This window comes from Aulonocara sp. 'chitande type north' Nkhata Bay, linkage group LG22, assembly GCF_057382095.1.
Source record: "Aulonocara sp. 'chitande type north' Nkhata Bay isolate Kocher_YH1m ecotype deep benthic linkage group LG22, A_spYH_male_GT1.1, whole genome shotgun sequence".
Taxonomy (NCBI): Eukaryota; Metazoa; Chordata; class Actinopteri; order Cichliformes; family Cichlidae; genus Aulonocara; species Aulonocara sp. 'chitande type north' Nkhata Bay.
In genome coordinates, this window is record NC_141364.1 from 14208100 (window position 1) to 14224070 (window position 15971).

At 40.2% G+C, this 15971-nt stretch overlaps 1 protein-coding gene across 1 annotated transcript; it reads right to left on the reverse strand.

Moving 5' to 3' along the window:
* Nucleotides 1–509: 509 nt before the first annotated feature.
* On the reverse strand, nt 510–15513 carry cers2a (ceramide synthase 2a). The gene is made up of 12 exons (XM_086280073.1): nt 15117–15513; nt 7639–7812; nt 7367–7484; nt 6912–7030; nt 5570–5627; nt 4876–4926; nt 4695–4787; nt 3776–3904; nt 3063–3169; nt 2180–2333; nt 1912–2044; nt 510–668 (listed from the first exon to the last, which is right to left on the reverse strand). The coding sequence occupies exons 2-12, from the start codon at nt 7809–7811 to the stop codon at nt 637–639; spliced, it is 1167 nt and encodes a 388-aa protein (XP_086136199.1). The 5' UTR covers nt 7812; nt 15117–15513; the 3' UTR covers nt 510–636.
* Nucleotides 15514–15971: the final 458 nt, after the last annotated feature.

The window sequence follows — 15971 nt, forward strand, 5'->3', positions numbered from 1 at the left end:
TAATAATTTTGATTTACCAAATATGTTTTTTTCAGTCAAACATATTTGTAAAAACACACACACACACACGTAAACAAAATAAGGAATTAGAGGAGTTCACCACGGCCCCGGAGAACTAAATATATAAGAAAAAACTATGTCAATTGGTCAATTAATTGTCACGTATGCAAGTAGGAACTAAAAGCACTGCTCAGGAAAAATAGAAAAACAAAATACACACACACACACACACACACACACACACACACACACACACACACACACACACACACACACACCAGTCTAATCTGCCTCGGGGGCTTCTGTGCCTGGAGGCTAATTATTCCAGTTTTCTTACACTTAAGTTTTTTGTGTAAAAGAAAAACCATTCATTCATAAAACCATTCAACGGTTAATCGTCTCCATTATCATTTACTTTAACCTCAGGTTCTACTCCATTATTACCTCAGTGTTAAAAATGCCAAAACTCTTAAGTTTAGTTTGAAATGAAAAGGAAAAAAACCCCACAGAATTGTTATCCATGTTTATCTTTATCATTCTGGTCATTATGAATTTTACATCTCAGCAGCACATAATGCAGAATAAAAACAACTGAGTAGAAGCAAAGCTTTTCAGAAGGAGCCACAGGCAGCTGAGTCATCGACGGGCTTTCAGAGATCGTGGGACGTCTGTGATGAAAAAGGGACAGAAATCACTTTTCTTTCTTCTTTTCTTTAAACAGTTACTTGAAATGATGAAGGCCTTTGCACATTACAATGAAACAGAAAATGTAAACCATACTCTGGGGTGTAATTCTTTTTCTTTTACTGAAGATTTCCATTATTTTTCTTCTTTTTACAACACAAACAAAAATATTTAGAATAAATATAAAAAAATCTAAATCATACTCCAAACAAAAAGGACAATCAGCTTGAATCAAAACGCCATCGAGCCCATTTACTCCAGTATTAATCAATGTCGATCTACAGAAGAACCCATAAAGTGCATGTTGTGATGGGAAAAACAACACTAAATGGAAACGGTACCGACTTTCAGCTGATGAAGATTCACTAAACAATTTTCGGTTACACTCAAACAAATTGCTCCCAAATTTAAACCATGGACTGGACTGAAACAAATAAAAATAAAAACTGTACAAATCAAAAATAATTTTAGGCAAAAACAAAACTAAGACTTAAAATGATCTTGTGTGCGTTTGGCTTCTCAAAAGAAAAGATTTTAAGACACATTAATACAAAAAAAAAAAAAAATCATCTGCATGAATCAGAGTGGGGTGTTTGAAACTCAGGACTTCAGTAAATGGACTTAGAGCCCGACATGGTCCACAGAAAGTCACTTCCACAATTCAGAATGGTGCTCATCACAAGGTCACTGACTTCAGTTTGGTTATTTAGAGCAAAAACAGAGGAACAAAATAATAAAGTTGGTAATAGTCAGGAGAGTGTTAACTGACCACAAGGAGGAACTACTACGGCCTCCCCTGAAAACACTTCCAGTATTAAAACATGAAGCTACAAGCAGGTGGGTTTTGGACGTGTAACTTGGTCAACAGCGCAAAATCTTGGCAAACAGCACAAAAAAAAAAAAAAAAAAAGAACAAAGAAACAAAAAACAAAAACAGAAAAGGGGAGAAGACAGAGGAAACCACTCAGCTGCTCTGGTGTGAAGCACCATCATGGTTGTCTATGGCAGTCTTCCCCACATTTCATTTAGTGTAAATCAAAGATGCGCAGTCAGCTTTCAACTGGACTACCCGGGTTTAAGAAAGGAGGATGGATGTGTGTGTGTGTGTGTGTGTGTGTGGTGCCTGCTGCCCCCTTTCAACCTGCCGCGCTCACGTTCTTTGGCTTTCAGACCAGGGCCTGTCATTACTTGACGTGCAGACCTCACAGTCCAATCAGTCCCTCTTACTGTGGTTGTTGTTGAGGACAGTGTGGCCGTTCTGCACATGCCCGTTTCTAGACTTTTCCCTACGCTCGCAATCGCCGTCTTCATCGTCTGACTCAGTTTCCTCCTTATCGCTCCTCTCGTCCTCGACGATGTCCTGATGAGCCAAAAACAAAAACCACAAAAAACAAAAAATGAGACGGGGTAAAATTTTACAACTGGTAGTGTGAGGTGATTGTGTTACACGGCCGGTTTAATAAATTCAAGAAATGCAAAAGCGGGTGTTTCTCACATTGCCCGGCAGGAATTTGACGACCATGCGCAGGATGAGCACCGCCCAGAAGATGTGCAGGACCTGCAGCACACACATCAACCCGTTGAAGAAGTAGAAGCCGAAGAAGGGGGTGTAGAGAGTCAGCGGGTACACAAACGTCGTATGTATGATCCTGAATGAGAGGACAAAGGCAGAACAGAGAGTCCAGTCAGAGCCACCTACAGCCAGCTTCAACAGCCCATTGAGAGGAGCCAGGAGGCTCCACAATGGCTCTGTTGTTGCATTTCCAGAATAAAGTCAGAGGAAGTTTCGAGCAAATTTAGGAAAATTCTACTAAATAAAGTAAACTACCCATTTACCTGCACAGTGCTGCATTAACTGAAAAAGAGCACCAGTAATGCTTATTCATCACAGTACTTTTTTTCCCTGCTTCCCACCCCAGAGGGAATTTGTGTGAATGAATCTGCCTGTTACGAACGTGTACACAGCAGCTATTGTGACACAGAGAGAGGACGCATGCTAAGAACCAGGGACAATATTGGTATGGACACCTTACACCTCCACTTGTGGGGTGGAGTCCTTTCACAGCGAGGAAGAGCAAAACATGAACATGAAGGACACCGGAACAACCTGTTAGGCCATCTCTCAAAAGCCATTTGTGCTCAGTGACGTAATTTACCACAGTGCCCAAAAGAAAACACTGGAAAATTCCCATCATGATAATGAAGATGCTTGGTATCCGTGCAACAGCGCATTTCTCTAATGGCTTTAAAAGTTTTTGGTTAACCTCTGAGGCACAAAGGAATTACACAGATGATGCACTGTATCCTGTAACTGTATCCTTTACCATTTCTAACAACGGAAAACATTTATTTGTATTTATACTCTTTTTATTTTTTACCAGAAGGGGAGGATTATGAGGCGGGTGACAATGAAAACTGCAGCAAACATGGTGAAGATGAAGTTGCAGGTCCTCCTCCAGCCTGCATAGTTGAACATCTTGGCAGACTTTAAAGAGAGAAAGCATTCATTCATTTTAAAGTCACAATTATTCATTCTCATAGCTTTGTATGATAGTAGTGCATTGCTATAAATGTTTTTGCATTATGGATATAAAATCTCAAAAAAGGGACACGGGTTGGAAAATAGTATTAGCTAGAAACTAATACAGAGAAACTGATGTGTAGCACATCAGTTTCTCTGTATTCAAACTGTCAAACTGCATTGTCTAAATAGAAACAGAAAGAAAGAAACTGAAATATGGAGACACAGATAGTGAAAATGGAGTGATGAGACAGGTAAACTGAAAGAAAGAGGCAATAGAAAAAAAAAAAGATGGACAGACAGAAAAGTAAAGAAAGAAAAGAGATGCAGAGAGATGACAGAAAGAAAAATGGACCGATAGAGGTAGAGAGGGGTAGATAGAGAGAGATGAGAGTTAGCTCTTCATGCATTTTCCTCTAGAGGGCAGGCAGTCAATGCTCTTAAGATTAGCATGGAGGTACTCTGCAGTGTTTGTAGGTATCAAGGCAGAGGGCTGCTTGATACCTGCTGTGTGATTACATACATTCATTTTGTACCATTTCCTGCCATGTTAGCAGGTTGTCGTCATACCTCCATTAAATAGTCAGCGGCATCGTGAACCAACATGATCAAAGTCCCTGCCCGGATGTAGTTGACCAACCAAGAAAAACTGATGAGGGCGATGGTGGCCACATGGTGAATTATCTGTTCTTTGAAATCCTGGCGAAAAGACAGAAACGGATGATGCAAGAACTGAAATCCACCAGATTTAGTCACTTATTGATCAAGCTGTAAAGATAGGCCACCAATCGACCGCATTTGTCTGGTAGATGCAACTTTTACAAATCATTAACTTCTTGCACGCAGAGGATTGTAGAACTTCAGCGGTATAAAAAGAAACTAAATACACGTTCAAAAGAGTTAGAATAAAAGAAAGAAAAGAAAAACTCAACTGAAAGTTACAAAACAAATCTTCAAATCGGAAGCTGATTGCAGCTCTGATGCTTCCCAGATAAGCCTAAAAAAAAATCCTACATTTCGGTTTAAAAGATTAGTTCCTTGAACTTGTGAACCAGCGTTACAAAACAGGCCGTGGCACAGAGGCCTCACAGTTTGCTTACAACAACATGCAAACCTGTGGACAAAATGGTAAATCAGTCTCTCCACAGTGAGATTTCCACAGAGCTCTGGTCACACATTAACTCAGAGACGCTAAAAAGCCAACAGCATCCAACCAAAGGAGCAGCTCCATTTGTTGTTCACTCACTATGACTTTAGCAAAGAGACGATAAAGTGGAACCATTCACCATCGATAACGCCGTTCTGAATGCAGAAAGTACCACTCGATACAATAAAGTCAGGACTTGAGGAGAAAATCAATATCCAAACCTCAAAATACATTCTCAGTGTCATACGCACTCACTGGGTGAATTCTCTGGATGGAGGGTTGCTGAGGGGTTTTATAGGATAGACATCTAACAGAGCTTAAAGACAAAACAGTATCGCTTACTTTTCGCTTGACATCTGACGCTACGCTGAAAATCAGTGAGATGTAGAAGCCTAGTTCGATCATGTAGTACCAGTACTGTGAAGGCAGCAGCGGCTGGGAGAGTAGAGGAAGAAGAGTTATTTTAGCCATTGCTCAGGTCATTATTTGAATGAAAGCAAGGCCACAGAGCAGTTTTAAATACCATTTTTGGGAAGTTCTCCCATATCAGCTTCACATCGTAGAACCATGGTTTCTGAGAGGAGAGACACAATCAGCGTATTAGTGATGGTTTAAGTGTTCAACACAACAGCTCAAGCACTCTAATACACAAATGACAAGCAATACAAGCACAGCATCCCACAGCGTGCAGACACAGTTCAGTTTCTGTCTTTCTGTGTAGCAAAGAGACTTTCTATTTCACCAAAGAACAGAACAAATGTTTTCACTCAGCACAAAGGTGTTTCTAGTCATGACGCAGATGTTACATATCCAAACTTGAAGTGAAGTTTCACCTTGCGTTACCCACACAAATACAGTCACCAGAGTGTTTCTGGAATCCCCCTATTATTTGCCCGTAAAAGCCAAAGTGAAGAGGACGACGATGACTGACAGCTGGAATCAAGTTACAATTCAAACCTTACCATGAGCTTCTATGATTTTACTCGCTTTACATGTTAACTCTCCTTTTTTTTTTTTCTGTCTCTGTACAAAAAACAGCTCCAGCTGAACACAAATAACTTTAATTAGCTGGTCAGTTTTGTGGCTGAATCTCAGGAGACGCACTGTAGGAAACAATCTTCAACTTGCAGAAATGCATTTACTTCTATTAACCTTTGCATAGTCGTTGTTTGCAGAGAAACTTTGCTTTATGCAAACATTTCTGACAGTATACTCACATCAATTAGGACTGCCAGGCCAGCAAAGAAAGCAAGAAGGTAAAAGGTAAATCTCCAACTGGAAGAGAGTGCACAACAATCTCAGAAATGTAGTTCTGGTAAAGCGTGACTTCATCATACAATATCGTAACACTGGCATGGCACATGCAAAAAACACCAAGACATGTTCCTACTGTGCTAATGTTGCTTCTGAAGTGATCCCATTTTATTTTTTACATATAGTTTACATATAAACTAGAAAACCCCATTCCACTACTGCCTGGAAACACCTGGTTTACATTCAGTGTTTTTTTAAATCTGGCATCTATCATTTTTCTGCTTGCAGTCAGTATCCTCTCTGCAATATGGGCGGTTTTGCAACAGCATTTAAAAAATGTCCTGCTCCCTTTTTTGTGGGTGTGTCTGGGTTAAAACCCAAGGTACTCATGATAAAACAGTCATCTGTGCACAATGGATAAGTGATGGATAATATAAACAAAACATTTTTTATTGTTGTCGTAATGACAGCTCATACAAAAAGCTTTGCAAGGTTACATCCAATGAGCCACTCTTACTGTCTGACACAGTCCATTTTAAGACAGTTGACTGGGCCATTTCTAGATGTGCAACCTGTTGGATGTTTCAGCATGCAGAGAAAGCTGTAGCTCTCTACTGTGATAGATGTGTGCTTTAAACACAGCCTATTTTGCCATCTTTCAGCTCCATGTTTTTATTCTTAGACTCTACTATACCAGCATTGCACGTCTGACAGTTCAGAATAATGCTTAGTTATCTTTTACTAGGCTATTGTGCAGTCCAGCATTCATCCTTTTTCAGGCAATTTTTGTTTTTTGTTTTGTGCATTTTATGTTCAATATAGGTATTTGTTGTGCCTGAAAATGAACAAATAAATGAAAATGAAAAATGAAAAATCCTCTGTGTAAAACAAGTTCCTCGTCCTTTAAGGCCGCTTTCTTCTGATTGGCTGGCTCTCACAAACAGAAGATTTGAACAGCACGTGGGTGGGACTGCTCACAGCCACAGCCGTGTGTCTCAGATGACTATACTAAGAATATCCTTTCTCTGACGTCATTATATACATGTGCTGACGTCATTATATGAAACTTTTGCCACGTTAAATAGAAGTATCAACCATAGTGACAGCAGATAGAGCTGCTTTATGGTCTTTTAACGATGCATAAAAAAGAAAAATGCATTAAAATAAATGCTATTAAAAGCCTCCTTCACGTGGCTTTACTGTCATGGGGACCTGTATTCTCACCAAAGCAAATTATTATTATAACATGATACTTTGAAGCTGAAGTGTCAGATTTGGTAGAAGGATATGAAATTGTTATTTTACCTTGCTTCCCTAAATTTTTTGAGCTTGCTGGGTCGGTCCTGGTTCCTCCGGCGCCTGAACCACCTCTGGACCTGTCGCACTGAACACCCTGTCTGTTTGCTTAAACTCTCAATGGAGCTCTGACATGACAAGCAGAACAAAGAAGAGAAGAGTCAGCGCTGTATTTATAGTTGCAATGATGTCAGTCAAATGTCTCATAAAGTGTATAATACATTTCCTTAACTAGAAGTCTTTAAATATGTTAATTTCATAGGTGACTTTGGGCATTTTAACATGGGAGTCTATAGCAATTTCAGCAGCCATCTGATACTTCTGTACCGGCTCGATGACACTGCTTGGGCCAACCACATTAGATTTAGATAAATCTATCGTGGTCTCTTCTATTTAAACCTTAAACACTAAAATCTTGCATAGAGTACGAATTAAACACCTGTGACGTATGCAAACACAGGTACCTGTTTGGGATGCTTTGATGTGCTGCAGAAATAGGACTCCAGGACTGGATTTGGAGGAGCACGAACACGCTGCTTGTCACTCACTCCCAGAAGAGAGGCCAGAGGAATCGCGACAGTCCTAGGGGAAGAGGAGGAGAAGGGGTACACTTGGGTAGAAAATGAGGCTTACACATCATTTCATATTTGTCAGAAAGAAACATGCAAACCAGGCAGACAGGTGTAGATTAATAGGCAAATGACAGTGTGGGACACAAGTGTTAGAGAAAACTCACTGCTCAAATATCTGCCTGATGATGAGGAAGCAGAAAGCGATGGGTATAGTAGCCCAGAGGTCCTGAGGTTTAGGGAACACTTTGCCATCGTGATCCGTCAAGTCAGCCCAGCCGTGGCCTTCGGGAAACCAAATCCAGTCCGCCCATATCAGTTCACTCAGCCGAGACAGCATCCTATAGACAAAACACAGAGAGAGGAGTCTGCATGTTATGGAAGGAAATTAAGACAAGTATTAAAAAGAATATTTTGTCTGCTTGGTGATCTCCTTCTAGATTTTCTATCAGATAAACCCAGCAACTAACTCAGCCGTGACCGTATCCTGAGAGGAAGCTCTGCAAACTGAAAGCTGAGAGTAATTAGTATTGATTGGAAGTTATTAATCTAACCAAGCGTCTCCAACACACACCATCTCTTACACTTCCTGCTCTAGATAAATGGGAGTACTGAAGGCAGTATTGTTGTGTGTGTTTTCCAGCACACACAACAATATTTAAAAAACAAATACATAAACTGTCTGGGTCAGCATGAAAAAACAAAAAGAAAAACAGGTACCATCTCCAGCAGTTGCCATGCTGGATGTCTGACAGCAAAGTCTTATCCGCAGATTAACGCAAAATGCTGCGGCGCCCAAGCTCAGCTGCCATTATGTGTTTAATTAAATAAGTACTCACTGATTAATGACATACTGTTTATCTGAACGGCAGACAGGAAATTGCACAACAGCGTGTACTAATAATCTCTTAAGCGAGACAACATGATATTCACCATTTGTGGTGTTTATTCATTTCCACTGTAACTTCTAGAGAAAAGAGAACTACACAACTGCTCTGACAAGCTCAGTTAACACAATGATTACGGTGGATTTCATCATACACATGTTAAACAAAGCAATTACAGAAGTCAGGGCAACTTCTTTTTATACAACTTTCTAACTATGGGGTTAGCCTCTAAGACAATCTGATGAGGAAATGTATAAAAGGATATGCATTGCATGAATTCTAAATGTTGCTTTTCAATGCCTGAGACATCAAATTAATAATAATAATAATAATAATAATAATAATAATATAATAGGAGGGTCACATTGAACACTCCTATTTTAAAAGGGATCCCCAACTAAAGATTTTCAGTGCACTTTCATCATGTGCTCCTTCACTTTAAAAAAAACAAACAAACAATCTAATTCGAGTTTCACGTTCACACACATAAACATGTTCCATATCTACCTTTCACAGTATAGCAGCATATGAGGGGTTTATATCCATCAGAGTAATTAATCTGACAAAACTGAACACTTATGGATGGCTGCAGTTTCTCACATTCCCCTGTGATCAGGGTCATGACTGTTCGTTCTATTTCACAGCAACCTGTCCTGCAAAGGTAGTGCAAAGTTTACTACGTTACAGGAAAGGAGTCTTTCCCGTCTTTCGTATTCCTTAGACTTGTTCATGCCCTTGCTACAGTATTGTTTTGTCTCTTTGTGCTGTTGGAAAACTGATATACTCAATCACAATGATAGCAATGGTAAAAGAAAAAGAAAGGGGGGAGGGGATGGCAGATGTTGCTTATATGCTAAAAATGGATCATTTTAGCTTGATGTTAGATCATTGCCAGGCAAGGTGATGACATATTAATAAACCATATATAATTAAACTTTTGTGGCTTTAATTTAGATTATGCCGTTTTGAAAATACAACAGCAGAATGCTCTTCTTCTGCACTAAAGGGACATAAATGCTAAAAAGGGTCATTTTAGCCTGTTGCTAAGTGATTACAGGCACCATGATGACATTGCAATATATGATATATATGTAAGAGCCTGAGTTTGCTTATTCAGATGGCCTAGGAGTAGTTTGCAGTCGCACACGCACGCAAGCACACACTAGACTTTCCTTGCCCCTTGTATTTTTATTTTACTAATTTTTTTACAGCTCCTTTGCCATCCAGCCACTGGTTATTTTGTACTCCGATTTATAGTCAGCTGAATGTACCAAAGGCACTGATCTTTTGGAGGTTGTTTTCATCTACTGTCCTGGTCTTTTCTCCTCTTATCCACAGGAAACCTGTGGGGACCACACTTTGGAGCACAACCAGATTACATCACTGACCCAGCATGCACCTAACGCACAAAGTAATGGTGGCGTTTGTAGGTCATAACATGTTAGGATGTTTATGAAGCAGTATTTTGTTGTGTTTTTAGCCAAAGAACTACCGTACAGAATTTTTTTATGTAACTGCATAAAGGCATTAAAGAATCTTCTAATCTTCTTCCAAATAATAATAATAATGGATTGGATTTATATAGCGCTTTTCAAGGCACCCAAAGCGCTTTACAATGCCACTATTCATTCACTCTCGCATTCATACACACACAAAGACAATGATGTGACCAGGGAAACCAGTGCTGTCATGAACCAGGTTTCGAGTGAAATCTGGATTGAGATGTCTTAAATTTCGAACTTTTGATTTTAATTTTTGGACCAAAAACAAGGAGCAGAGTCAGAAACCTAAAGAGCAGTATGACTGCTTTGTTATTAGAGTGTGCAAACAGCAACATAATCTGCAGTCAAACAAACTGCATGATCTCAGCGTAGTTACAGGCAAAACCTCAAAGGAGGTTTAGTCACCTATGGATTCGGGCCATTTGAGTCGGAACATTGCTTTACTGCTTCACATTTTTTACTGCAGACAGTGTTTTGTGACAGTGTGAGCAACTTTCTGTTGCTAAAAATTGAAGAGGAAAATCCAGCTTTATGTGTGTGTGGACTTTAACCTGCTTCGAATCTGCTCGGTCAGCCTTAATTTGGCTTCAGTGGGACGGCTGTTTCAGAGATACAGCGACTCATCTGGAAACAGCCGCAGTCAAATATCAACTATCTTGTTTGTTAGAGTTACTCAGGTTGATTTGAGTCAACCTGTTTCCTGTTGTTTGTCAACTCTCATGCCTCAGTGAGAAACCCTTTTCTGAAAGTGTCCACAATGTTGCTTAGCTGACTGCAGATCAGGTTAAGTCTTTTGAACTTTACAAAAGGAGAATGGGTTCTCTATAAAACATTATAGATATGTTAATGAGTGCAGGTTTATTCAGTCCTGAGTGATTTATGGAATTTGGGTGAACATGCAGAAGGACTTGCTGTCTAACACGGGGAACTGGAAACCGACCCGCTCAGGCTTTGAGGTACACATTTGTACCTGTAGTTGGTCCAAACTAAACTAGCAACATTTAAAAGCAAGTGAAAAAATGCAGCGATAACATGCAATAAAATTCCAGAGGCCTAAGAGTTTATAGATAAGTGACAGCAGCACCTGCCTTTTTTACAGCAGCAGTATCTGCTCTGATGGTGTAACGTTTCCTCCAAGTCTTCCTGACTGGAGATCAATAGTTGGCGGAAGAACACCAGCCGCTCAGCGATAAGCTGAAATAAAGCCGCATATTTTCTTAACCAGCTTTTGTACTACTTAAGCTTCAAACTGCATGCATTTGTTCTCACATGATTTTGACTGCTTCATAACAAATCTCATCTCTTCTATCTCTGTGTGAGAGCTGTCTAGGTCTCTTACAGTTAATGATCAATATCTTCTGCCCAGTTTTTCTGCATTTTTAACTACTTAAAAATATTCCTTTGAAATCTAAATTGACAGAGGTACAGAGAAGACAATTAGTTTTCCTTAAGGCTAAAGGATTCACTGGATAATCACAACTTTCACTTTCATACCTTTTCAAAATGCTTTTCCTCCTTTTTAGCACATACAAAATCAACAGTAGCTGCTTATAATAAGACTGGATATGAGATCAGGGCCAGTCACACAGACTGCAATTTGTCCATGTACTATAAAGAATCATAACTCATCTTTCTTTTGTTGGTTTATTTTAAATAAAGTAACCACATTATTGCGGTAGAACTTACATGATATATGATAGATAAAGGATATATTTTCCTACTCTCTTAATAACTGCAACTGTTCAATACTTTGAATTTAAGAGTTAGACAACTGTAAATGTAACTGGTGCCACTTTAATCATTTTTATTTTGTGAGTTAAGAAATGGTTGACCTTAAATTAAGAATCACTTAAAATAAATACTGTACAGATCTTGCTGAATCAATTCCTGTACAACCAACTCATTTTAAGGTGGACCTAATATGCTAAAGTGTTTTACCGCAGACTTCTAGGTTTCTTGCATGATATCATGCATCACTGCTCAAACGTTGTCCAATATATTAGACACAACCACCTGTTGCTAAGCAAAAATTTCTATTACCCAAAACTGGCCACTGCCTTGAAGTGGTTCCCAAAAGTTGCTGGTTGTTGCTGGTTGAAATCGTTTGCAAAGAAGGTGCTGCACTAAAAACTCCTTGTGATTGCTTTGGTTGCTAGCAGATTTGCCAGGTTGCCTGTGATTTCTGATGTTTGTCTGCAAATCCTCACCAACTACTAGTAGTACAGCTTGGAAAAGTGCAACACAAATGAAAATCAAGGAGCCCTGACTTCAAAGTAAAAGTTGTGCCTTGGCGCTAGCCAAGCCAACATGTTGGCAGCTTTTACTTTGTAGCTTTTACTTTGAAGGAAAAGAGTCTCCATCTCCAGTTTGTGTCACACCTTTTCACTACTGCTCAGAGGATAGCTGGAAATTGTAGACAAGTCCATCACTTGCATTCAAAGAACGATCACAGCAATCAACCAATGAATCCAATTACAAGATGTTTTTTGCCAACAAGTTGGGAATATATATTTTTTCCTTAGCAACAGGTGGCTGCCAGTGGGTCACTGACCAGTCTATAGGCTTGTTTGACTACTGGCTCGATCATATTAATATTTTCCACCCACTTACGACAGGTTGTTGCCAGTCCCCTGTGTGACTGGGGAATCATTCATTTCATCCTACACAGTTGCTATCAGTGAGCTTCTGGTAGAATGAAGGTCTAAGGATTTTTCACAGTGACTTTTTTTATACTCTCAACATGTATAATCCATTGGTGGCCAACTAAAAGTATGCAGGTCTAAGGCTCTTGTGCACCGGCTTTTATTTTTCTGACCTGGAAGCTGCATCCATCTTTTATAGCATCTGTGGTTGACATTCTGTTAGGTCAAAGAGTCTGTGTCTATGGGCTCAAAATGTGGTCATAAATATTTTGTACTTGTAAAAAAGATTTGTATGTGTAAAAAGAATTTGTGTGTGCGTAAAAAAGATTTGTATGTGTAAAAAAGATTTGTGTGTGCGTAAAAAAGATTTGTATGTGTAAAAAAGATTTGTGTGTGCGTAAAAAAGATTTGTGTGTGCGTAAAAAAGATTTGTGTGTGGACTTAGAAAAAAAACCCCTGCAAGTTACAAGTACGGATTTTTGACCCTATTTTTCTACCCTTCATCTGATTGGTCAATGTCATGTCAATCACACATGTAACAATCCAATCAGAGAACAGATGGGTTAGGCTGTCAGAGGGGCGCTTTTTTGAACTGCAGGTCCTTGAAGGGTGATACCGTTTGAAGCTGGAGGATCGCTATATAAATATCCGATAGCAGCTAGGTCCCCTAACTTTCAGTAGCTGTTGAAAGGAAAAAGTTGTGGTATATCAGTGGTTAGAAATAACATTATTACTTTAGGATTAGTTTAACACAAAGTCAGGGCTGACCCAGGACCATTACTGTGAGTCACAGTGCGCAGCATAAAAGTCCTTTCACATCGGATGCAGGATACGCTGCTAATGCTAACTGCTAACTAAAAGCAAAGGATCCAGAATTTGTTACGCTGGCTGCTGGGCTCTGTGGGTTTTTGCAGCTGCTCTACCTGTACTAGATGCACCTGCTCCTTGTCTTTTCTATCTCTGACTTTATGTCCTCTACAAGAGTTTGTTTTTTTTGCTAGTTCTTCAAATGTTCAATAAAAACATGTATGCTAATTCATAACGAAGAAAGCTTTGTAATGAAGACTGTCATTTCCAAAACACTGCCCGCCCCCACCCCGCGGTCCGCAGCGCTGTTGAAAAGGCTGTGGAAGTCCCTGTATTAAACACGTAGACCTGTGACATAAAAATCACCAAACTCGGACAACCACAGACTGTTTTCCTTCGTGGTGATGAAGGAAAACGCTGGGTTGGCATGTAAAAGGGCATTTATTCCCTTCAAAGACCTGCAGTTCAAAAAAAGCGCCCCTCGACAGCCAAACCCATCTGTTCTCTGATTGGATTGTTACATTTGTGATTGACATGACATTGACCAATCAGATGAAGGGAAGAAAAATAGGGTCAAAAATCCATACTTGTAACTTGCAGGGGTTTTTTTTCTAAGTCCACACACAAATCTTTTTTACGCACACACAAATCTTTTTTACACATACAAATCTTTTTTACGCACACACAAATCTTTTTTACACATACAAATCTTTTTTACGCACACGCAAATTCTTTTTACACATACAAATCTTTTTTACGCACACACAAATCTTTTTTACACATACAAATCTTTTTTACAAGTACAAAATATTTATGACCACATTTTGAGCCCATATGTGTCACCTTACTTTACAGAAGTGGCTCTACCCACCAGCTTCCCAAACTTTGTTTACCAAAGACAAGCCAATCAGAGGAAAGCTAGCTTTACAAATTGGTTTCAGATTATGAATAGAGAGGGCTGCACCAAAGCCTAGTAAAAGATGAATAAAGATTATTTTGAATTTGAATCAGGCCTGCAAAGCTACCCTAGTAGCACACAAGAATTGAAAGCTGGAGCTAAAAAGTGAGGTTCATACGTCCTCTGTAAAGTTTTCCAGTTAGTGTGTGACACCATCTACGCTGTTTGCGTAAGCGTGTGCAGGGAGTGGCTGCATGAGATTAAGCGTGGTGCAAGCGGGGAGTCTCCCGGACATAGCGGAACAGCCTGTCTGACTCACTGAGATGGAGCCTTGAATAAGTTTCCCGAACAACTACTCTTAACTCTCTTATCAGAGAGTGCCACTTATAATACTCAGCCTGATGAGAGTTCTACAAAAGAGCAAGATAAACCAGGCTAACCTCCCCTGAGTGTTTACGTTAGAAAACTTTTCTTTTGCGGACACTTAAATTGCACGCTCAGAGATATAAATGGCCGTTTATCTTTAGCAAACAACTTCCTAACGGCGGCTGTTTGCGGTTTGCACACTTTCATGACCTTCTTTTTTTTAATCGCGGTGTTCCCACAAAACAAACACAACCGACATTCGGGACAACTAAAGGCCTGCTAGCTTAAAGTGTGAGAGCTACTTGAACGTCCCCCTAACTGGTGAACCGGAGACGGCGTGTGTCAGCTAAGTTTCATGGGTATCTTCCCCCGCCCGGCTGAAACTTCACGTAAATGCTCCAGGGAGGGCGACTCTCCTGTTTCTGTCTAAAAATAGCAGAAATGAAAAACAGTGTGTGCGTCCGAGATTAAGTGTAAAGGAATTAAAGTTTTGAGGGAGCTTTGTACGGTCTTAACCGCATCGTGTAACGGTGCCGTACTCACCTCTCTCCGCTGTTTGTAGTAAGCAGGTAGTCCTAAAATGTATGGCGGCGGCTCTGATGCTGCCGCTGCTGCTTCTGCTTCTGCTCGCCCTCTGTTCCTGTAGCAGCTGACGAGATTTCAGCTAGTTCTCGCCATTAAAGTCGCTCCAACTTGACCGCTCAGTGAGCTGTAATCTACTCTTTCCTCCAACCACAAGTTCGCCACATTCTCAGTCAAGAAAAAAACAAAAGCCCGTGTCGCACTTTTCTTCCTAAACTCTCTCCTGGGGTCGTGATTTTAGCTGGATCCAAAGAGGATGTCAATAACTTTTGTGTTTTTTTCCCCCTCCCCGTTTCATCAAAGTAGTCTAAAGCTGTTTCCGCTGAACTGCCGGGTTGGATATGGTAGATATCAAGTAAAAAGAGGATGAGACGGGGGAAGGCTATTTAAAGTGACGTTAGCCTAGTCTACATCTATGAGGAGTGTTTAGTGCCACACGAGGCGGAAACGCGCCTCTTTTTAGTAGTAGAGTCATTTAGACACAGGCATTCAGCCTGTGTCTAAATGACTGCTTCCACATTCAGATCGTATCAGTGATGATGGTGGTGTAATTTTGCAGATATTATCGTGGCACACTTTGGGCCTCTTAGTATCAACTGAGCATGGTGCCAATGTCACAGCCAACCATGTCCATACCTTTATGAGCACAGTGTACCCATCCTCTGATGGCTGTCTCCAGAATTAAACACACCCTCTCACAAAGCTCAAATAATCTCAAACTGGTTTCTTGAGCACGCCTGTACTCGAATGTCCTCCAAAGTCACCATAGGTCAGTGTAATGGAGCACCGTGTCCATGAGTCTCATCACGGATGTGC

What these genes read in the sequence shown, in the direction of transcription:
- cers2a (XM_086280073.1), bottom strand. Translation starts at nt 7,811, where the DNA reads ATGCTGTCTCGGCTGAGTGAACTGATATGGGCGGACTGGATTTGGTTT. An exon ending in CATCAAAGCATCCCAAACAG is followed by an intron (nt 7,031 to 7,366) that starts GTACCTGTGTTT and finishes TTGTCATGTCAG; the next exon opens with AGCTCCATTGAGAGTTTAAG. An exon ending in CTCATAATCCTCCCCTTCTG is followed by an intron (nt 2,334 to 3,062) that starts GTAAAAAATAAA and finishes CCTCTCATTCAG; the next exon opens with GATCATACATACGACGTTTG.